The sequence below is a fragment of the Thamnophis elegans genome, chromosome 6 (assembly GCF_009769535.1).
Source record: "Thamnophis elegans isolate rThaEle1 chromosome 6, rThaEle1.pri, whole genome shotgun sequence".
Lineage (NCBI taxonomy): Eukaryota > Metazoa > Chordata > Lepidosauria > Squamata > Colubridae > Thamnophis > Thamnophis elegans.
Genome location: NC_045546.1, coordinates 23,736,180 through 23,760,641, shown reverse-complemented (window position 1 = coordinate 23,760,641; position 24,462 = coordinate 23,736,180). Strand labels below are relative to the sequence as shown.

Here is a 24,462-nt window from a genome sequence, read left to right as displayed (position 1 = left end):
GGGATATATTAATAAGATGGCGTCCAAGAATGAGCTACTGAGAGAATGCCTCAGGCAGCAGCAGACATGGGAGGAAGATCAAACAGAAGAAATGCCATGGCTAAACAAGACCCCCTGTATCAGATATACCATCGGCAGATAGCCTAGCTGGCTGATATTGAAATGAATCTTTTCAGATTGTGTAAATGCTGTAAAAATGGGTGTGTGTAATTTTCAAGGAGTCCATTCCACAAATCTGTGTCCTCTCCCACATTTCTGAGAGATGGGATTTTGACAGTGGAGCACCTTCAAAAATATTTTTCCTGTAGATATGAACAGCTGGACATGACCATAATGGGAGAGGAATTCCATTAGTCAGATCTTAAAGCCATTTGGATTTTAAAGTCAGTGCTAACACCTCATTTATTTGCCATTGTGAGCAACACATATTATTACCACTGTGAGCAACATATAACACATGTTATGGATTGCACCAGTAAAGGCTAAATCAATTTCTGGTCGCCATGATGTAGAAAAGATGTGGAGACTCTGGAAAAAGTGCAGAGAAGAGCAACAAAGATGATTAGGGGACTGGAGACTAAAAGGTATGAAGAACGGTTGCAGGAACTAGGTATGTCTAGTTTAAGAGAAAGAAGGACTGGGGGAGACATGATAGCAATGTTCCAATATCTCAGCGGCTGTCACAAAGAGGGAGTCAAACTATTTTCCAAGGCACCTGAGGGTAGAACAAGAAGCAATGGGTGGAAACTAATCAAGGAGAAAAGCAACTTAGAACTAAGGAGAAATTTCCTGACAGAACAATTAATCAGTGGAACAGCTTGCCTCCAGAAGTTGTGAATGCTCCAACACTGGACGTTTTAAAGAAAATGTTGGATAACCATCTGTCTGAAGTGGTGTAGGGTTTCCTGCCTAAGCAGGGGGTTGGACTAGAAGACCTCCAAGGTCTCTTCCAACTCTGTTATTCTATATTCTATATTCCAAGACAATAATAATAGTTTCTTTATTTTATGTAACTAAATGAATAACAATTCTGAAGCGACTGATTTTTTTTATTGTTACTATTGTCAAGACATCCTATGTTTCTTTTAAATTGCATTTTGTTACCTCTACAACCTTTTTTCCTTGTTCTGTTTTTAATTTTAGAATGAAAAGCTATTGTATTGAAATGTGATATTGATATATGGACCATGTGAACAATCTTCAGAAATTAAATGTCATAATTGACAGTACTACAAGGGCCATTCTTTCAGCTGTGTAATATGACCTCAGATTCTAATTTAAAGTTATGAAAGATTTATGGTTGTAATGTTGGCCATAAAATGAACTTTAAAAAAACAAAAACAAACCTGTAATATCATTCAGAAAGAATTGAATCGATACTTTTGGCTCCCCTAATGACAGTGAATGAACCAACTAGTGGCTATCTAGGGATTTTAACAACAACAACAAACCCTCCCCCCAACCCTTAATATTTATTGTTGAGTGGAAACATTTTCTTAACATCTTGAGGTATCCTTCCAATCTTTATCAGGTAAACTTTTCATCTTAAGTGATGTCAAAGCAAAATGTGGAGGCAGTTTAGTACTTCAACTTAGGAAGAGGCAGATAGCTAACAGATCAGCAGAATTTAGCAAAAATTGAAAATGAGTGGCAGCTTTTCATAGTTTTATATGAAAATGAGTGAATCAGGTCCACTGGTCGAGTCTCACTGGTGTCTCTTTATTGGACAACAATTTGCTTTTAGTTGGCTCTCTTTCAGTTATGTGTATTAATATCAATATTACATAGACATTCTGTGGCTCCAGAATTCTCTCTCTAATGCTGAATCCACTTTAGAAATTGGAGAAGGAACCTATAACAATAATAGTATTCCAAGATTTCTTCTCTTCTCTTCTCTTCTCTTCTCTTCTCTTCCCTTCCCTTCCCTTCCCTTCCCTTCCCTTCCCTTCCTTTCCCCTCCTCTCATCCCTCCCCTGCCCTTCCTTCCTTCCCCTTCCCTTCCCTTCTCTTCTCTCTCTCATTAGCTGGAAAGCTCTGTCAGGTAGCATCATTTGATGGATGCTTATCTTGTATGAAAACAACGTCAATGTTCCTAACTGGAATTTTGTTTGTAGATTTTTTTTTCTATGTATACTAATCATTTTCACACCATTACTTTGTCAATTCTTGGATTAGAAAAGCTCTGGAAAATGATATTGTTTGTGTATTATTCTGCAATATGTGTAGTAACTATTGGATACTAATATCCATGGATAGTCAGGGTTAATATCCAGACTCTTTCAATTAAGTGTCTGCGTTTCTCAGTTATATGCTGCTTGATTAGCCACTGGTATAATGAAATAATATAAAATATACTGCATTTCCTGCTGTTTCCCCTTTCCAGTCCATTACTATGTGTCCCATGGGTTCTGCTGCCATACAAAAATGCTGATATGCACAAAATAAATGGCATTATCTAATATTAACAATCTAAAATAATGTCATTCTTTGGAACCTTGCAACTGTGGAATTTCGTTATTGGCAGAAATGTTTGTAAAGGTCACTAATAGCTTTGCAATAGCTGAAAGTATATCAGACCAACCTTTCTATGCACGGGCAACCATAGATTCTAGGTAAAAATGAGGCACTGTAGTTGTTAGAAATTTTGGTCATAAAACAGAGTTAGAATTCAGGTAGCATCAAGTTATTGTTACTTTCGTAACACAAAGCAGAAACATATGAGAAATGAAATGTATTAGACATCACATTTCTAAATCTCATAAATACACATTTTTCTAAAAGTTCTATGAAAGTTCAATAGAATTTACTTCTAAGAAAAAGATTAGGCTGTTAATAAACTTAAAAACCTTTTAAACAAAATTAATGTGTTCAAAAATAATGCCCACTGAATTTTGTCTCTCAAAATGTTATTCAAGTGACCACATTAGAAATAAAAAAACCCTTCCAAATGAGGTAGGTATTTAATTAATAAGATTAAAAAGGTTCTTTTAAAGAAATAATGAAATTTGCTGTTAACCCTGACGTTTTAAAGCTAAAGCCATATCACATGAATCAAAATCATGAAACCATAGCAGCTTTGATATCAAACGCACAATAGTGCTATTGTAGACACCATATCAGCCATAATTCGTGGTGATGCACTATATCTATCTGACTACCTTTTATCCAGTTTATGTACAGGATGTCTATGGAGAGAACACACAGTTTACATTTCTAAACAGAAACAATAATGTTTGCAAATGCAAAAAGCATTTGTAAAAAGCTATTCAGATAAATTTCAAAGGTGACTTCAATTTCCTTTCGGTAACAAAGGAATCCTTTTAAACATCAGCTGTGTAGAAGCTCAGCCATATCTATTTATCCCCTTGGCTTAATTCCATGTCCATGGTAGCATGATCATTCAATGGAAAGAAATAAGCACGTGTTCAGAACTTTTACAATATCAATTGAGACAATCTCATTCTCAGTCAGGGCCTTATCAATAGCAACATTTTGGGAATGATGGCACAAACGCTACTATAACCTGAATTTTCTCATTTGGCTACTGTTGTAGCGTGTTGTCCGCCGGCCCCATCAGCAGTCAAATCAGATGAGGAGGTGACGTAGGAGTCAGGAGCAGCATCAACGCAACCTGAGAGCTCCAAGGGGGAAGAGGGAATGGAGCTGGCAGAGATAGAGACAGAGGTGGACCTTGGGCCATCCATCAGCCCTCAGATGGAGAGTCAACAGCCTCCAGGTCTGGAGGTGGCTATGAGGAAGAGGAGGAACAGCTGGGTCTAGTGCCTGACATGTAGATGCTCAGAAGGCAGAGGAGAGGAGAGCAATGGAAATCTATGGGCCGATCCTTGGGACAGAAGAGCCACTGCTGCTAGTAAAGCCCCACTCTACCTCTGGGTATAAAAGGCAGGGAGTGGAGATGAATAGGTGTGACAGACAACTATTCATCTCCCTGCCAGACAGACTTGTTAGCCTGCTGTGTGTGTGAGAGAGACAGAGGCTTTTTGCTGGGGCTGCTGGAGTTTCTAATAAAGAGAACATTTGTTTAACTACAGAGGGTTTGTCATATTTGGGAGCCAGGTCAGAACAGCTACTTGTCCTCCTTCATGGAGACGCCTATGGGTAAATAGTGAGTAAAACATGTGATGGGAGCACTTCCTTTGTGCTCATATACTACATAGATAGCATATTTAAGTTTCCAGCGATATAGTGAAGCAAGATTGCAATGGAATTAAGAATTCCAAAATTTATACTCTGGCTTTGGTATAACGACAAGTTGGTAATAATGGACTCCCAAATGTCCAAATCTTGGTGGGAAGAGGCAAAGGAGTCTGTGACCTGAATCTAGCTTTTATGACGTGTTGTTTGGCAGTACACAGTGTTTCAGTGTATTTTTCCTTCTGGCAAGTAAACAATCTTGTCTTCTCCCATAGAAATTGCGGCTAAACAGGCTATATAGACCTAATAACTATATAAACCATATCAGTGGTGGGTTGCAGGCGGTACACCCCGGTACAGGTGTACTGGAGCCTGCCCGGAGCACTGGATACTGGTCCGGTGCTCCGGAGGGCTCACTTGCCCGCCCGAGCTCCTTACTGGTCTTTTAAGCCTTCGGCGCTTCCACGCACGTGCATGACATGTACAGCGCCTGCGCGATGCTCTGCTGAGCAGCTGGATTGTCGCGGAGTCTCACGGAGGTGCTAAGATGTATGTACATGCTGCATGCATCCATGTGGGTTCGTTCCAACCGTATCGGTTGGAATGGGATCCGGAACCCACCATATATATCTATCAGGGTAGATACCAAATAGGAATAAAAGTCCACCAAGTCCAGTTTCCTGTGTTCCTTTTACCAAATACAGCCAATTCCTCCATAGTGATCCCTGCCATCTCTATTATTGAAGAATTAGGAGAAGAAAGATGAAACAAAAATCTTAAATCTAAGATTTACAAGACAACCATCCGCCCTGTTGCACTGTATGGCACTGAATGCTGGGCAGCAACAACAGGGGCTGAAAGCTATCTCCATGCCATGGAAATGCAAATGCTCCATTGGATATCGGGCATCCCCCTTCTTGACCATATCCCAAACGACACCATTCAACAACATTTTGGTGTGGCACCAATTATAGAGAAGATGAGAGAAGACCAGCACTCCACTGGTATGGACATATCCACCATTGCCAAGACTGCCTACCAACTAGAAGTCAATGGCCGATGATCTTGCGGGCACCCAAAACAGAAATGGCAAGATACCATCAAGAAAGATATGCAAGCCACAGGCCTTTGCCCTGGAGACGCAGCTGACCATGCAAAGTGGTATTAGATGACCTGAGAAGTGGACCCTGCACTTGCAGGAATACAAGAAGAAGAAGAAGAAGAAGAAGAAGAAGAAGAAGAAGAAGAAGAAGAAGAAGAAGAAGAAGAAGAGGAGGAGGAGGAGGAGGAGGAGGAGGAGGAGGAGGAGGAGGAGGAGGAGGAGGAGGAGGAGGAGCAGCAGCAGCAGCAGCAGCAGCAGGAGGAAGTAGTAGTAGTAGTAGTAGTAGTAGTAGTAGTAGTAGTAGTAGAAGAAGAAGAAGAAGAAGAAGAAGAAGAAGAAGAAGAAGAAGAAACAAAAATGGAAATTGTGAAATTGTCCTCCTTGATCTTTTATAAGTTGCCTATCTATTGGAAATCAGGGTTGCTGCAACCACTTTCTGCCATTTTTTCCCTTTGTTGATCTGAACTAAAGGTGTAGCAATAACCTACAATTTGAAAAAGTTGGGTGAACCGAAAACCCAGACCACAAGCCTGAAATGTGTTTCTTTGTGGAAGTTTCCTCCTGGTTACTCATCATCAGATCCTGAGAGAAAAAATTTAGCTGATCAAAAGCAGAAACTGTCTCATTCTGACATTCCCCATCTTCCAGCAGAGAAGATGGGTTATGACAGTGAAACGTTCAGAAGAGAAAATTAAATGATGATTGGTTTTGAAGTTGACTGAACTGAAAGACAATTGAAGCAGGGGCTGAATGAATGGGAGCTACTATAATCACTGGTATGAAGGAATCAAAACCATAGGGAGACATAACTCTATAGCAAAGTTACCTCAAAAAGGCCAATCATTTAATTCATATTGTAGACCATGCTGGAACTAGTGGATCTTCAGGCCTTAAGGCATTTAGAGACCAATATGGTATACTGAGTCCAAAAAAAACCAGGGTCCCTTTGAAGTGCATAAAGTTAAAATATCAAGGAAGGGGCAGATCTAAGTGGAAGGCCCAAGATGCATTTAAACAAAGTCATTGGGAGTGCAGTAAACTATGTACTCCTTTTATTGCAAAGCAAGCATGACCTGTTGGTTTGATTTCTGAGGTTCACTACCAGAATCACTTTCCTTGTTCTACTTGCATGTCAGTTTTTTTCCTATCTTAAGTCAGGCACACATATTTTAGCTGCTTGCATCATTTCAACTTCCCCTTTCTTGCATTTCAACTTTATATGTCTTACATTCATTCTATCCACTTGCTGGCTGTAATCAGCCATCATTGCTGGCTTTTCTTGAATTCCCTTGGCTGGCATCTGCTGTTTTGGAATGTCCCCACTGAATAGCACAATTTTATTTTGTTTTGTGGTAGAACCAGGGGTGAAATGCTACCGGTTCATGCCGGTTCACCCAAACCGGTAGTAAAAAAAATGCTACCAGTTCAGGCAAACTGGTAGCAGGAAATCCTGCTTTCTAGTGAATCTAAATCGCGCAGCATAGCTGTTCCCCCCTCGCTATTCTACTTACCTTTGCAGACTCACAAAAGACTTCTTAATCCTCCTTTTTCAGCGCTGTGTGGTAGCATCTGCAGTATGCCTGCACGTAAAGCGTGCATGCAGGCACAAAACAAACCAGTGGTGCAGCGAACTGGTAGCAGACTTCAGAGTATTTCATCCCTAGGTAGAACATTTTTGGACTTGGGGCTCCTATACAGGTTCACATTTTGGGTTGGATTTGTCTCTTCTATTATCAGGACTTTTTCTTCATCTTCCTGATGCACATTGTCTCTTGGATCTAAGACTGTTATGGCAAACCTATGGCATGCTAGGTGGCACAGCAAGCCATTTCTGAGGCCACGCGAGGCGTTGCCTTGTCAGCTGCACATGAATGCGCGCGCTGGCCAGCTGATTTTGGCCTTTGTTTTTGGCTGCTTTTCTCCTGGGGTTGCATTTTTCACAACCTTACACGCAAACCAGAAGTTTGGAAACGGAGTTCTGGTTTGTGCGTTGGACCATTTTTCTCCCTCCGGAGGCTTCAGGAAGCCTTCTGAAGTCTCTGGAGGGAGAAAAACAACCCAATGCGCAAACCAGAAATTGGAAAATAGGCTGTTTCCAGCCTCTGGGGTGGGGGAGCTGAGGAGGCCTTTATCGCCCTCCCCAGGCCCCTAGAAACCCTTGTGTGTATGCGCAGGGCAGAGGGTGTGTGAGTCATATGTGCATGTGCAGGGGGAACGGCTTGGGGGGCATTAAGATATGGGGGTGGAAACACGAGCACACGCGATAGCTTGCACCCTCTTGCTTTTGGCACCTGAGGTGAAAAAGGTTCACCATCACTGGTCTAAGAGCATAGCTTAAATTTTAACGTTTCATCAGTAAATAATAAACTTGATGTATACTACATGCATTTGTTTATTTGATATATTAATATCACCCAGAGTGACCTTATCAGGGAGATGGGCAGCATATAATTTTTAAATAAATAAATAAATAAATAAATAAATAAATAAATGATAAATGATAAATGATAAATGATAAATGATAAATGATAAATGATAAATGATAAATGATAAATGATAAATGATAAATGGTAAATGGTAAATGGTAAATGATAAATGATAAATGATAAATGATAAATGATAGAAAATAAATAATAAATAATAATAATAATAATAATAATAATAATAATAATAATAATAATAATAATAATAATAATAAATAAATAAATAAATAATATTTCATACATTTATATTATTTATTTGATATATTTATATTTGCTTCCTGTGCCGAAGCATCTCGTAGCAGTTTACAATAAAACAATATTAAAATCCAAAGTAAAACATACTTTAAACTAGCATAAGACAATATACAATAAGAAGCTAAAGATACCCACTGAAAAGATTGTAGGTTTTTGGAAATGTTTATTCTATGAGGAGAACTGGATGAGCTGGCTAAAAAAAAGTGGGCCCCATGAGAGGGAATGTATTTTTACAAACAGCCACTAGATGGCATTCATCACCTTTCAGCATGCACAACAAGATTGCTTTAATGACCAACTGTTTCTTTAAAAGTGAAGGGGGCAGATACTGTATTTGTAGCTGTATACATTACTGGGAACAATTAAGGACAAATGTATATAATATAGATATCTACATTTTGAAACTGAGATCGCTGGCTAGAAAACATAGGCAATAGGATTACTGCATTACCATTTTCCTGCAAGGTGAAATAAGTTGAAATGAAGAAACTGGAGAGAATTCCAATATCAGGTACCATCTCACTGTCACATCTTGCAGTGACTAGTTTTGGAAGAGAGGCATCTTAAGCTGAAGTGAAATTGAATCCCTAGGAGCAAAGCAAGTATTCTACTAAGGGTTTGCCTATTTATATGCTACACCTTCCAGACAGCTGCTTTGCCATGCTTAATATGACTAAATATATATAACATAAAACTAGAATCAAATTATAAAGCAGACAACGTCTAGTTTTTGTCTTCCATAATTAAATTAAGCAATTATTTTTGCTACTCTGTAGAATAAACTGAATTTGAAAATAGAATAGTAAGTCATGATGCTTCCCATAATATTAAGTGGATTTATTCATAGTGCAAGAAACAAAACTCAAATAATTTGTGTGTTTATACATGTATATTTGAGCCTTATGGACAAACTGAGAACCTTGGAATATCTTGGAATTGCAACCTAGTGGACTTAATTCAAGATGAATATGTTCTCTGTTGCATATTTCAAACAAACACATACCATTATATTTTAAAATACAGAATAACAGAGTTGGACCTTGGAGGTCTTCTAGTCTAACCCCCTGCTCAGACAGGAAAGCTATACCATTTCAGACCAATGGCTGTCCAGTCTGGTTAACAGATTAACAGAGTTGGCAGGGACCTTGTACTATAGATCAGTGGTCTCCAACCTTGGCAACTTTAAGACTTGTGGACTTCAACTCCCACTGATCTATAGATCATCTAATCCATCCCCCATCCAAACAGGAAACCCTACACCATCTTTGACAAATGGCAGTCCAATCTCTTCTTAAACACCTCCAATGATGAAACGCCCACAACTTCCAAAGGCAACTTCTGTTCCATTGGTCTCACTGACAGAAAAGTTCTCCTTATTTCTAGGTTGAATCTCTCCTTGACCAGCTTCTATCCATAATTCCTTGTCTAGCTGCATTTTGTATCAGTTGAAATCTCTAAATATTTTTGGAAGATGCTACTGCAGTAGCAACAAGCACTAATTAAGCTATGAATCGCTTTCCAACTTTCCCAGGAAAGAGCCGAGCTAGTCCTCCAGCCTTCTTTTGCTATTCTTAATTGAAGAATATGGTCTATAATAATCACTGTGGTAGACAGCAATTTCTTTTACAGTTCCCAGTCTAGTCTGAGAAAGAATCTTACTCAACTAGTTTCTGTGTCTAAAGGAGAAATAGAACCTGGGTTTGTTTGTCTTTCATCTTAATCACTAGAACCATACATACATGCAAGCACATGTGTGTGCACACACACATACACAAACTCACATGCATATATACATGGTACACAAATACACAAATCTATACATACATACAATACAGGTAGCAAGCATATGTGAAATACAGGGTGGGGCATAACCTTTTCCTAGGGGGTCACAGCAAGATCGACAGCAGTTTACAACTTCCGCGACACCTCATTTTAAAGCCCATAAAAAACTGAATTGAATGAGCTATTAAATGTTAAATTTGCTTTAAGAATGGCTGGAAAATTCGATTCGGAAGAACAAAGGATCATTGACAGAATAAAATGCATTGCCTTTCGAGAGGCTCGCGATGCTGGTTTGTTGTGTTCTTATCCACCTCGTTTGAATGCTGTTCGAAGGGCTAATGGTGGTCATACTGACTATTAAATCGTGTCAATAAACTCAGTTTTTGATGGGCTTTCGAATGGTGTATGAATTATTTGTGTTGTTATTACAAGTGTTGCTGTGACCCCCTAGGAAAAGGTTATGCCCCGCCCTGTATATGACTTGCTACTGTTCTATAATGAATCAACCCATTCAAGACTTTTTCTTATATAGCCAGGCCTGGCCTGACAGTTGAAGAAGTTTTGAGTTCACTAAAGTATTTGACAAAATAGTCATGGCATTCTTAATAGTGTGGTTAACAAAATAAGGTCCAAATGACTTATCAGTTAAATGAATACATGTTTTCCCGAAAATAAGACAGGGTCTTATTTTATTTTGACTCCCAAAATAAGCATTTGGCCTTATTTTTGGGGAGGTCTTATTATTTTTGTGGTGCAGGAGGTGGCGAGCGTGGTCACCTCATGGCTGCTGCTGTGTTGCAATGTTTTTGGGGAGGGCTTATTTTTGGGAGGAGGGCTTATTTTAGTTTGATTGGGCTTATTATCTGGGGAGGTCTTATTTTCAGGGAAACAGAGTACACATAACTGGCTTGAAAACTGGCTTGAAAATCACATTCAAACCTAGAAAACGATTCCTCAACAAATTGTAAGGAAATTCTGTCCTGGCTCCTCTAGACTTCTACAGTTTTATTAATGGCATGGATGAAAGATGGAAAAATGTCCAAGAAGATAGAAACAGCATTGAAAACAGTCTTGATAGGTCTCAGAAATTGACTGAATAAAAGAATGAAATTTAATGAAAGAAAATGTAAAATTAAATACCTAGGCAGCAAAAGTCAATAGCAATAGCAACAGCACTTAGACTTATATACTGCTTCACAGTGCTTTCCAGCCTTCTCTAAGCAGTTTATAGAGTCAGCCTATTGCCTCCAACAATCTGGGTCCTCATTTTACCAACCTCAGAAGGATGGATGGCTGAGTCAACCTTGAACCTGGTGAGATTTGAACTGCCAAATTGCAGGCAGTGGCAGCCAGCAGAAATAGCCTGCAGTACTGCACTCTAACCACTGTGCCATTGTGGCTCATGGTATAGATATAGTTTTGGATAACAATAGAAAATTTGAGAAAGATTGTGCAATGTGGCTACAAAAATGAAATGTAATTTTTGCAGGGGATCAAGTATGGCCCCTTTTGAAGAAGTCCTTCCTGGATCCAAGTATTTTAAACATTTTAAGTATTTTAAATACTTTTAAAATATTTAAGAATCCCTAGTGCAGCATAACAGTGAATTCCCATTACTTGTCCCAGCTTCTGCCAACCTAGCAATTCGAAAGCACGCAAAAATGCAAGTAGAAAAATAGAGATCACCTTTGGTGGGAAGGTAATAGTGTTCTGTGTGCCTTCGGTGTTTAGTCTTGCTGGCCACATGACCACCGAGACATCTTCAGGCAGCGCTGGCTCTTCAGCTTTGAAACAGAGATGAGCACTGCCCCCTAGAGTAGAGAATGACTAGCATATACAGTATGTGCAGGGGGAACCTTTACCTTAAGTAATTTAAGCAGGCACAATTCTACTCTCCAATTTTCATTTTCTAGGAAGAAACTATTGTTGAGGCAAGAGGTCTTTTGAGCTGTGTTCCAGAGCCCCTTATTTCAAATTGGTGATCTAGTAGAATCAAAGATTGATCTCACATATGTTGCCTCCCAATGTTCCTACTATTACTGTAGATATTAAAAAATCCATCCAACATTTAAATGTGATTTAAACAGTTTGACTATTAACAGCATACTACATTATGACACAAGGCATGGAGTATCTGACATGAAAAATAATCTACACTTGTAAATATAAAGTTGCATATGAAAAATACACTGGGGACCTTGCAATTTTTAGAAGCAACTGCTGGATAGTTATGTGAATTTAAAAAATACCTTATGGTACACATGTGCAGAAATTGCAAATTATAATTATGAGACTTTAAAACAAAGAACACAAAATATCTGACTCCGACCTGTAACATTGATATGGAGTAAATTCTGCCTGACCCATCCTCCTTAATAACTACTTTCCTAACAGGTGGTGGCACTTATATCTTCAGGATCCTCTATAAAAATCTTCTTCATGTTAAAATACCAATAACAATAAAAACAATCATAACTGCAACAATTGCAGGTGAAAACATTATAAACCTTAAATATTATTGCCTAATTTACCCCAGTGAAAATGACAAGTTAAAGGCTCACTTAGTACCAGGAAAGTATCCTTTGCTTACCTACCATGTAATTTTAACTCCATTGCCAATAGATGTCAGTATTATCACATCTAACATATAGATTTCCCCAATAAGTTTAATTGTGCTGCTTGACAATAGGGCCACAATATTTTCTTCACTGATTTTCAAACCAATATTTCTTATTACAATATTTCCTACCACTCAAAATCATCATTCATATTACTCTGCTTATTGTTACTGTATGTCTGGCATCTGCAGCACCAAGGCCAGCGCACCCAGGAATTCTGTTATTTCCATTCCCTCCCAACAGAGGGGTGTGTGTGTGTGGGAGAGAGAGAGGGAGGGAGGGAGGAGAGAGGGAGGGAGGGAGGGAGGGAGGGAGGGGGAGAGAGAGAGAGAGAGAGAGAGAGAGAGAGAGAGAGAGAGAGAGAGAGAGAGAATACACGCACACATGGACCTCAGCAATTCATTAAAAAATAATGATCATATATTCTGGGATGAATTCTATTGTACCTAATATTAAATAGTATTTTCAGTACTATTTTAAACTGTGACTCTCTTTTTTATCAGAAGGTTGAAATACACTTTTAGATTAATGAAGAATACACACAACAGTGCCCATTCATCTAATATTGAGAAGAATGTGCCCATCACCCAAATAAACACAGTTTTGTATGTATCCAGACAAATGAAGTTCAAGATTATTTAGAATATCCATGTACTAATAGAATATTCTGCCACTGATATTATTTTCACGCTGATAGGGCAGGTTTGGCAACTCATACGTGCCTATCTTCAATGATACTCAATCTGATAGCCTAATATTGTTGTAGCAACTGATAGAAATACAAATTAAAGACACAGCTATTAAGACACTGCTAAGGACCTCTGTCATGCTCTTTTTATTTTCCAGAGAAATTCTGTTTAGATCTGTATAGTTTGGGTATGCATCCAAAATACACTGGATTATGTACACATTCTTGTCTAAATACTAATGACAGAGGTCTTGTTGTCATATTAAAATTTGTCCTTTCTAAACCAGGAGTGTCAAACTCAATTTCATTGAGGGCCATATCAGGGTTGTGTTTGACCTCAGGGGGGGCAGGGTGGGTGTGGCCAACTCAATGTCATTCGTTTTGGAGGCGCCTGTGGAGGCCCAAGTGCTCTACCAGCAAAAACAGACTCCCAAGCTCCGTTTTTGGTGGCAACAGCCTCCTGCAACCCTTTGCCAATGAAAATGGAGCTCGGAAGGGCCACAGGTGGCCCTCCTGAGCTCCGTTTTCACTAGCAGAGGCACTGTGGGCAAGTCCTTTGCTACATACAGGGCAGTCTCGCGAGCCAGATCTAAACACCCCGTGGGTTGGATCCGGCCCTCGGGCCTTGAGTTTGACACCTCTATTCTAAAACGATTCTCCGTATCTTTTCATCTCTGCTAATAACGACTGATGTAGACCAAATTATATTAATATTACGTTCTTCTGCCTTTGCCATAACAGAATCATTGTGATTTCTCCAAAAGCTGGTTCGTAATGTAGGGAAGCCATTGGTTGCTACTTACCTTCTGAAAGAAAAACTGTGTCGTTATAACAAAGACATCAAAGCCACATCTTGTCCTCTTGAGTTCTTCTTGAACACAATTGAATTTTCTGACTAGTTCATCACACCTATCCTTCATCTGCTGGATGAACTGCCGTTCTGGCTCTCGAGTCTGCAAATCTGGCTTCGCAGAAAATCCATTTCTTGGGACGGAAGGCTTTTGTTTAGGATGTCCTGCAAGAAGCAATAAATATCCATATAACATCCACGTAACGTGTTGTTTTACAGGTAAGAACATAGCTATCCACAGGCAGGTGGTGGCTGAACTGAAAATAAACATGTCTTTTACGGAGCCACCAATTAAAAGGAGACTGGTAGCATCTTTTCACATAATGAATTTTATTAAAAGACATAATTTAAACATCTGCAGACCTGCAGTGTCTTTAATATGCAATAATTAAGTTGTTCTATCTGATATTTTTCTTTCTTAAACAAGAAAAATATCACGGTGAGAAAGAATTTTATGTTGACATGCTTGGTAATTTTTTTTTAAAAAAAGGAATAATTATTACCCATGCATTGGTGGCAGTCTCTGAGGCTGCTATCACAAAAATTGCCAAGAAAGAGAATAGAGGTTTTGTAGTAGCAACAACCTTGGATAAAAGTACAGATAATTCTTGACATGCAACCGTTTGTTTAGTGACCATCCAAAGTGACAACAGCACTGAAAAAAACCTGATCAATTATGACCAATTTTCATACTTACGACCATTTCAGAATCTCCACAGTCAACATGATCAACATTCAGATGCTTGGCCACTGACTCACATTTATGACGGTTGCAGTGCCCTGGAATTATGTGATCAACTTTTGTGACTTTCTGACAAGCAAATCTAGCCTGCAGTGATTCACTTAATAACGGTGGCAAGGAAGGTCATAAAATGGGGCAAAACTCACTTAGCAACTGTCTCGCTTAGCAACAGAAATTTTGGGCTCATAAGTCAAGGACTACCTGTGGAAGCCAATAAGGCAAAGTTTTATATAGGTCATCACCATTGTCTAGTAAGCTTCTAGGATTCAAGTGTAGTTTTCAATCTTTTCCATAACTCTTGTACCGACCTTCTGCAAGACTCTACAATAGAAGTCTAGAAGGTTCTTCTTCTTTCTCTTTAGAAAAGGCAACTGGACTTCATTTGTTTGTCTTTTTTCCTTTTGATGATGTTTTACTTCTCATCCAAGAAGTTCTAACAGAATGGTGGGAAGGGGGAAATAGAAGGATTTGGTGGGAATGAAGAATTGATGGGGGAGCAGAATGGAAAACATCATTCTATAACATTCCGTCCACCAGTCAGCCATAACTTCATGGAGGAGAAGCGAAACGTCTTCAAGCAAAAACAAAGAAAGTCCAGTTTCCTTTTTTTGGAGGGGGAGGGAACACACCTGTGGGACCACCATGACCTGGATGACCGAGAACATCTATAGACACCTACATCTGAAGTCTCGTTACAAGCTCTGGGCCCATGCTATTGACTTTCAGACTCTCTTCTCGCTGAAAGAGGAGTCTTCATATTTTAGATACACAGTTTGCATTGCAAAAGGAAAAAAAAATATATCTTTTTCTCCCCCTCCATGAATACCAGGAGACAGAAATAACTGAGAACAACTTAGCCAAAGATGGACATACAAATATATGATTGAAATGTATTTTATCAAAGTGCAGTGCAGCCAAGAGGATTATTAAGTGCTGGAACAAGATTAGTATGGGCCCCCTCCCCTACACCTGGACACATAAATCAATAATAGCAATACCACTTAGACATATACTGCTTTACAGTGCTTTACAGCCCTCTCTAAACAGTTTACAGAGTCAGCCTCTTGCCCCCAACAATCCGGGTCCTCATTTTACCCACCTCAGAAGGATAGATGGCTGAGTCAACCTTGAACCTGGTGAGATTTGAACTGCCAAATTGCAGGCAGTGGCAGCCAGCAGAAATAGCCTGCAGTACTACACTCTAACCACTGCGCCATTGTGGCTCAGTGGCTTATTTTATCAACCTCAGAGGGTAAAGAAGATTGAGTCAACCATGACACTGGTAAGATTTGAACAGCCAAAATGCCGGCATTCGCCACTCAGCAGAAGTAGGCTGCAGTACTGCACTCTAACCACTGTGCCACCGTGGCTCTCTCTCATGGTGTCCTAATTGTACATTTACAATGTACAGCGTTTTTGAGCTCCAGAGTTTTGAGATGACATTTGATCACCAGTCATAAACTGAAATGAAATACGAAATATATTCATAAATGAAATGAAACTAAACTTGAAAACTTCAGTGAATAAGTAATGAAATTAAAATTCAATAAATTACATAAATAACTGTTCACGCAAAGTCTGAAATATATATCCAACATTGTTTTTCTTTTTAAAAAATTGGTTTTGTAAAAATTAAAAAAAAATCATGGCCCCCCTTTGATCTCCATGGGCCCCCAAACAATGTACCGGCTGCACCCCCCTCTCCTCAGGCATGAGTGCAGTTATTTATGTGAAAATCTTAACGGAGCATCTATGTTTAGTTTTGTTTATACTGATTCATTTCACACATCTTGCTAATCGGGGAACCTTCTAGGTTCCTTCACCACATGGGCCCTGTTTTTTTAGCTGGTGGTTCACTGTGAATTTAGCATTCCTAAAAATAAAATTTAACCAGAATTCAGTGTTGTTGCCGGGTGGATTTCTCCATTCCTTTCCCACCCACTGTCAATCCGTGTTCCATTTACCACTGAGCATGCTCGGTCCTAATTTATCTGCTTCACAGTTTCAGTTTAGGGCTTTTTTCTTTAAATATCTTTCTATCTTTACTTTGCTAAATTGTGATGTTTTCCCCAATCTGTTGATGCTTTCTTTCTTCTTGTGTGCAGATGGTGCTAGTATGATTACCTAAGTCAGGGAACTCATTTCTGAACACCAGAAATAAAGAGATTATGGGGAAAACACAGAAAGGAATCAATAGAGGACTTGGATATGGGCATTTAAAAAAAATGTGTTTATCTGTCATATCAAGAGTATAAATATTGGTGCTGGTGCTGATGCAGGGGTTTAGAATTGGTCTTTCTTCCAGAAAAATCAAAGGCTGCTTTAAAGACTTTCCATATGCTGGAAAATCACATTATCCAGCTTATCTCTGTACAATTAGCTATTTCCATGAAACCATGCAGAGTGAATTCAGATAAATGCCACATAACACCTTATTCTGCAGCATCTTCCTAAAAGGCTTTGTGTGAAACCGTATTACAATAATCATTTTACTGCCCTGTTAATCATCAGAACAGTTTGATGATTAGCAATATCTAGTTCATAAAAAGAAAGTAAAGGTGATCCGTAATTGTATATCTAAAAATTACCATTACCAATTGCAATTTCTTGCAAATGTCTAAGCCTCCTGGTATTAATTGCAAACTTTTAGATTCCTCCCCGACTTACTACAGTTTGTTTAGTGACCATTCAAAGTTACAATGGCATTGATAAAAGAGACTTATGACCATTTCCCACAATTATGACCGTTGCAGCATTTCCATGATAGTGTGCTCCAAATTCAGATGCTTGGCAGCTGTTTCATACTGTTTTCATACTGAAGTTGGGACGGCTCCAGAAGGAAGGAAGTGAAAAGAGAAAGTGAGTCCATCTGGTGAGGTATTTTTTCTATTTTGCGAAAGACTGAAATTAAAGGGGAGAATGAAGATATAGAAGATACAGACAAGACAATAGATGAATTTATTAAGGGAGCAAATGTGGGTGAAAGTGGAGAGAAGAGAATATGGAAAAGGGAATTCGATGAATTGGAGCTCTACCCCAGATTCCAAGATACAGAAGAAAAAAAAATGGTAATGATGATGGACTTAAGAAGAGAAATTTTTTCAAAACCAAGATTGACAACCAAAGACAAGCTAATTTTAGTAGTAGCTGGAGGGCAACAAGATTACCTGAGAGATCCTTCAAGCATCAAAGTGCAGAGAGAAGTCTATAAAAACTTTATAAAGGAGATAAAAAGAAGACTGACACCACAATTGGCAAAAGAGATAAGATTGTTTTGTTACTGGAAAGATACAGGTTGACAATGAAAGTTGGTAATAAAAAATTAGTTGATTTTGGTGATCAATAAGTAGGAATTTAGTAACTCTTAGATTATTTTAGATTGTTATTAAATGTTTATTCATTAACAAATAATTAACTATAATAACAATAATGAAATGATAATGGATACAGCTTAGTGATATATACATGTATGGCAAATTAGTAAAAGCAATTTGGATATAAATTGCAAATTGTGACTTGGGAAAAAGACCTATAAATTTTATTAACAAATTTTTATTTAGATCTTGTCATAAAGGTGTAAGTTATTTTTTCTTTTTTTTGTGGGGGGGCTCTGACGAGAGGAGATGAGACATAAATAGTAAATGATTTTTAGCCAATTATAATAACAACAAGGAAATGTCAATGGACATTGTTTAATAATATATACATGCTATGGTATTGGCAAAAGTAACTTGGATATAAATTCTAAACAGTGAATTGGGGGAAAAAGGTTTAGAAACTTTATTGACTTTTACTTAAAAGATTCATAAAGGTGTAATGTTGTTGGAGGATTTTTTGAAATAGCTAATGAATGCCATTATGTGGTTGTGTCTTTAAGTATGAATGATTTGAGGTAAAAGCATGTTCAAATAATTGTAGTCAAATGAGAATTGTGGTACATTGACAGTAAGCTATACAAAGATTTTTGATTTAAAGTATATAATCTAATTGAACTATAAGTAATGACTTTAAGAAATGCATGAAAGTTATCTGTAACCAATTGACATGCTTTCTACAAGATGTAATGAAGGATGATTCTTTTTTGTGTTTTTATTCAGTTAAAATTAAAAAAACTTTTCCAAAAAAAGGCTTCTTGGCCATGTATGGGTATCCTTAGAAAATAAAATCTTTGACCGTCCACCTATCTAGCCTGAAAAAAGACAAGGGAAGCTTCAATGGTAGAGATCATCTGGGAGAGAAATGAAGTAGAGCAAGGAGGCCATCTTAATATCTTGTTTTCAGTTAAATGAGTGTTTTGCTTTTGGCCTTGATGAATGGGTAAATCTTATTCATTACAGCCATTTTGTGGGAATGTCCACAGCAGGTCCTCGAAATTTCCCAGGTGCTTCACTGGCTCAAAAGAAAATGCTACCTACCTGTGTTCTAAATTACCATACATAGGGACCTTCCATAATTACAAAAACTCCTTAGGAAAGAAATTAATTTTCAATGTATGAGGGACATGAGCCACAAGGCACTGGGAATGGGGTGGAGGTGGCTGTGAGACTAACAAACCCCATTCCATATTTTCCTCCGCATGCAGAGAGGAAGTGAATGTCTGAAAAAACCTGACCAGCATAGCAGAAGAATAATTGCCTAGGCATGCAGTTACCCTTACCCAAAAAGAAAAGGGGGAAGGGGGAGGAAAGAGAAAGATGAGGAGGAAAAAATGTATCTGTTCATGAAAGAATCTGTACTTTCATTTTTTCCAAATATTACAACGCTGCAGAAGACCACTGAGGTTGCAAATAAACGAGTTTATGTTGCATACCGCTGTCAGTAATAAAATTAAATCACAAAGTTTCATATTTCAAGGAATTCACTGGCTTTGTTTTTACTAACACAGCCAGCTACTTTAGCTTTTTTTTAAAAAAAGTTATATAGACAACTCATAATATGCAGCCTGAGTCCTAACAGGCCTACAATATCATTTATTGTGGAACTGAATGCTGGTGGCCACATCAAAGCTTCCGTGGCTATTTTCTCCTCCTCACAATAATCTGAAGTGCTCACAGATGTTTTCTAGAGCTGATGTCAGTGTTCAAAGACAGTTTCATGGGATTCAATGACTTCCCATGGGCTTTTGATGAACTGCAGGTGCCAAAATAGCACTTATAGTGAATTTATTTGGAAAGGGAAGATGAGAAAACATTCCAAAAGCCTGGAAATTCTGTCCAATGAAATTGATATTTACACTAGACTAAAAGTTGGCTAAAAATAGTATGAAGTGTTTTATAGGATGTTGGTGATTTGTGGAATTTATGAAAGATTTATGAAAATAAGATTTTGTTGTAGGATAACACCAGTGGTGGGATTCAATTTTTTTTATTACTGGTTATATGGACGTGACTTGGTGGGCGTGGCAGGTGAAGGATATTGTAAAGTCTCCATTTACTCCCCATTCCAGGGGAAGGTTCAGTGGTGGGTTTCAAATTTTTTTAGAACCTCTTCTGTAGGTGTGGCCTGCTTTGTGGAGTAGCTTGCCAACCATATGACCGGGTGAGAGTGGCTTGATGGCCATGTGACTGGGTGAGAGTGGCTTGGCAGTCATGTGACTGGGTGGGCGTGGTCAATTTGTAAAATGTGATGAAACTCACTTAACGCTCTTGCTTAGCAATCAAAATGTTGGCTCAGAAACTCTGGCATTTGAAGCATGCCAGTCTTAAAGCTGTCAAGTTACAAGACCCTTGAACCCCTAACTCTTTAGAAAAAAAACCCCAGGGGTATTCAAACTTAACAGCTTTAAGACTTGTGGACTTCAACTCCCAGAATTCCTACTTTCGCTTTTCATCTTGATGATGTGCGGATGGGCGGGGGGAGGGAGCTGAAATAGGTTCTAAATGGCACGGTAGATTTGTAGAACCTCTTCTATAGAAGAGGTTAGAACTGGCAGGAACTCACCCCTGAAAAGGTTGCTGCAAAATCCCCATTTCCTCCTGATCACCTGGGACTCGGGTGGCAGAGAATAGAAGGAGATGGGGCCAGTCAGAGTTGATATTTACCAGCTCTCCGAACTACTCAAAACTTCCGCTACTGGTTCTCCAGAACTGATCAGAAACTTCTGAATACCACCTCTGGACAACACTATGGTTGTTTTGAACAATATGGGACAAATGGTAGATATGTTGCTCTAGCTATGTACTGTTCAGTGAGTGTATAACATGTAAACTGGTTCTTAATCAAAACAACATTCAGGTATTGTTAGGCCTGTAAGAGGCTGGAAAGAAGCAGCCCACTGTTGTTTTACTTTTATTATTGGAAATGCACCAACTCTACTCTCAATTTTTGTGCATTGTTTTTGGTTGCATATAATCTTTCTGTGATGAAAAGTTTTGGATGCCACAGGACTCTGGGTTTATCCAGTGAAGGAGAGTAGAAGAGCCTGGAATTACAAGGACAAAGCTGGTGCACACATTTTCACTTTTCTCTCTACTTATTCAGGCAAGAAGGTCTGAATACTAATTTTGCTTCCGTCATAACCATTTGAAAACCAATGCAAAATAGTATTTGATTCTTGTCTGACATACCCAACTTTTGTCAACAGTACATGTCTTCAAGACAGTGTTGACTCATAACAACTGAGTTTTCTTTGCAAGATTTTTAGAAGCTATTTGCCATTTTCCTCTTCCTACAGGGGAGGGAGGAATCCACACATAGAGAGAGACAGAGATGGGGAGACAGAGAGACAGGGAGACAGAGACAGAGACACAGAGACATGGAGAGACAGAGACAGAGAGATGGAAACAGAGAGACAGAGAGACAAGGAGGGACAGAGAGACAGAGACATGGAGAGACAGAGACAGAGAGACGGAAACAGAGAGACAGAGAGACAAGGAGGGACAGAGAGACAGACATGGAGAGACAGAGACAGAGAGACGGAAACAGAGAGTCAGAGAGACAAGGAGGGACAGAGAGACAGACATGGAGAGACAGAGACAGAGAGACGGAAACAGAGAGACAGAGAGACAAGGAGGGACAGAGAGACAGACATGGAGAGACAGAGACAGAGAGACATGGAGAGACAGAGACAGAGAGACGGAAACAGAGAGACAGAGACAAGGAGGGACAGAGAGACAGAGAGACAGACATGGAGAGACAGAGACAGAGAGACATGGAGAGACAGAGACAGAGAAGCAGACAGAGAGACAGAGAGAGACAGGGAGAGACAGAAAGACAGAGAGAGAGAGACAGACACGGAGACACACAGAGACACACACAAGAAGACTGGCCCAAGCCAAAAGGTGTAAGCAGTCTCCAGTTTTCTAGCCTGCTGCTTTAACCACTATCACAAACTGGCTCTCTTTGTTAATAGAAATGACTTTTAATAAAAATAATTAAATCTTTTATGATATCAAATGGCTCAGAGATATGTGAGAGAGTGATTCAGAATCACCAACAACTTGATAACTAATAAGTTAAAGAGTTAAACTTCTAGCCTATAATTTCTACGCACTAATACGCACTCATTAATGTGTAATGGTATGTGGTAATGGCCTTGGGAGATGGAAGAGCCACAGCCAGGGCAATGGTTCGATAAGAAGCATCTTAGCTTGCGGTAGGAATTTGGGTGCGGCAAACATTTTTCGGATGGCAACTTCCCTAGCTTTTTGAACAGTAAAAGTGACAGGGGTGAAAGGTACTTCCAGACTTGCAAGAAGTTATTAATGTAAAGTAGAATTAGTTCAATTGGGCCTGCTTGTTGTCTGAACTACCTTGCAAGGTTGATTATGTGTTCTGGCAATAATGGAAGACAAGCAGCCTTGTTGCTCGTTCTGTTGCTTTTGCTATACTTTGGATTCAATTAGAACAGTCTGAGCTTTTTGCAGTATCTTCTATTGTGAATGTTATGATGATATGGATAGAAAGAAATAACAAAGCAGAACATCCATTTTTTTTAAGAAAAATAATGAAATAGGCTTTGTATTTAAAACACTTGGAAACCAAGAAACTTCAAAGCTATTCAATAATGAGGTCAGTGAGTCTATTTCAAAATACCTTCCTTGGGGACTCCGCAGCTACATTGTTTCAGATTTAATTAAAGAAAATTCCCCGAAAGTTTATCCAAGTCTTGCAAATCCCTGCAGCCTTACAATATTTGAACTGAATGCCTTTAAATTGTCTTTCCAAATGTCCTTGTAATTTAAGTTTTGTGAGTTTTGTCCTTGTGGATAATCTTGAGCTTCTCCATTCACCTAGCGCTAACAGAACAACTCAAAATGCACACTGTCTTATCATTTTTCTACTTCGGATGGAGAATGTACAAAATACAATGCCCGCAGAATGATTCTGAATCTTTTTATGCAGTGGTGAAGTTAGGAGGAAGGATATTATTGAGGGCATGGGCATGATAATTGCTTTAGAAATGCTTTAAATTATACCCCACATGGATGTTAGAAGGTAAGACCATTCAATCATAGGCAGACACATTTTTGCTGGAAGCAGGTTAGAAGCTCCAAATATCAGGCAGTCACAACAATGATTTCTTGGACGTTTTACTGTGGGCAGATGAGGAAAACGATAAAGCCTTTGTATTTTAATAATGTTTTTCTATGTGTTCAGCACAGGGTACCAGTCTCCTCTTTCACCATCATTCTCCATCTCAATCCAATAGTTAGGCTAATACTGATTACTTATCCAAATATTTATTATAATCAAATTATTTAAAAAAGTTTTTTAAAGTATCTGTAAATATAATACCCACCTCCTTCTCCTCCCCTCATATTTTGAGGGAGGTCTTAAGATGACATCTGTATTGATAATAGCCAAATGTCTCTCACACTTGATTTCTAAAATTTTGCTGATAGCACCTCAAACATTTCTCCTGTCCAGATATTATATTCTATTTCATTCATTCATTCATTCATTCATTCATTCATTCATTCATTCATTCATTCATTCATTCATTCATTCATTCACTCACTCACTCACTCACTCACTTCACTCACTCACTCACTCACTCACTCACTCACTCACTCACTCATAATTGAAACTCTATTCTGTCCATCTCACCATGGTAACTCTAGGCAGCTTACAATCATATAATTAAAATACAATATAAAATGTATTTAATTATGAGATAAAATAATAATTAAAAACTTAACCTTTAAAATTCAGTTAAAATTAAATTAACCAAGATGAGAGAAATGGACCAAGTGTGCAAGGGGATGAGGTGGGGTCTGTCTAATCCATTAACCACCTCCAAGATGACCCTCCCCTACTGGGAGTACATTTGGAATAATCAAAGACAGACATTAGAGTTTTTGTGTAAATGTCTTATTTTTTTTCCAGTCATGAAAGATTGGAGGAATGTGCACGCAATGTACATGGAGGTTTATTTAAAGTATTCAAGAACCCAATGATATTGTGATATTTGGTAACAGAGGAAGGGCTGAATGTACCATACAGTGAACAATAGAGGGAACTAGGTATGTTTAGTCCAGGGGTAAGCAACCCGCGACTCTGGAGCTGCATGTGGTTCTTTCCTCCCTCTGCTGCGGCTCCCTGTCACTGGTTGGCACCACAATATTGAGAGGAGCTTCCAGTTTGGGGAGGGGTGGAAGCAGGGCGTGACAGGAGGCAAGGGGTAGGTTTTCCAGTCAGCTCCAAAATTGATAGGGCTTTCGCTTAGGACAGGTACAGTGATTTGGTTTCGGCTCCCAATGTAACCGGTATGCTGCAACGGGAGCCGGGCGTGCACCTCAGGCACATGTGCTGTGCATGCCTGCATGAGCACCCACCGCCTGCAATG

At 38.9% G+C, this 24,462-nt stretch overlaps 1 protein-coding gene across 1 annotated transcript in view; it reads right to left on the bottom strand.

Moving 5' to 3' along the window:
* The window catches only part of MTUS2 (microtubule associated scaffold protein 2), a 222,546-nt gene that overhangs the window by 55,076 nt on the left and 143,008 nt on the right, over positions 1 to 24,462 (bottom strand). The window contains exon 6 of the mRNA XM_032220483.1: positions 13,887 to 14,098. Coding sequence (XP_032076374.1) covers positions 13,887 to 14,098 — 212 coding nt within the window. The remainder of the gene's footprint in view (positions 1 to 13,886; positions 14,099 to 24,462) is intronic.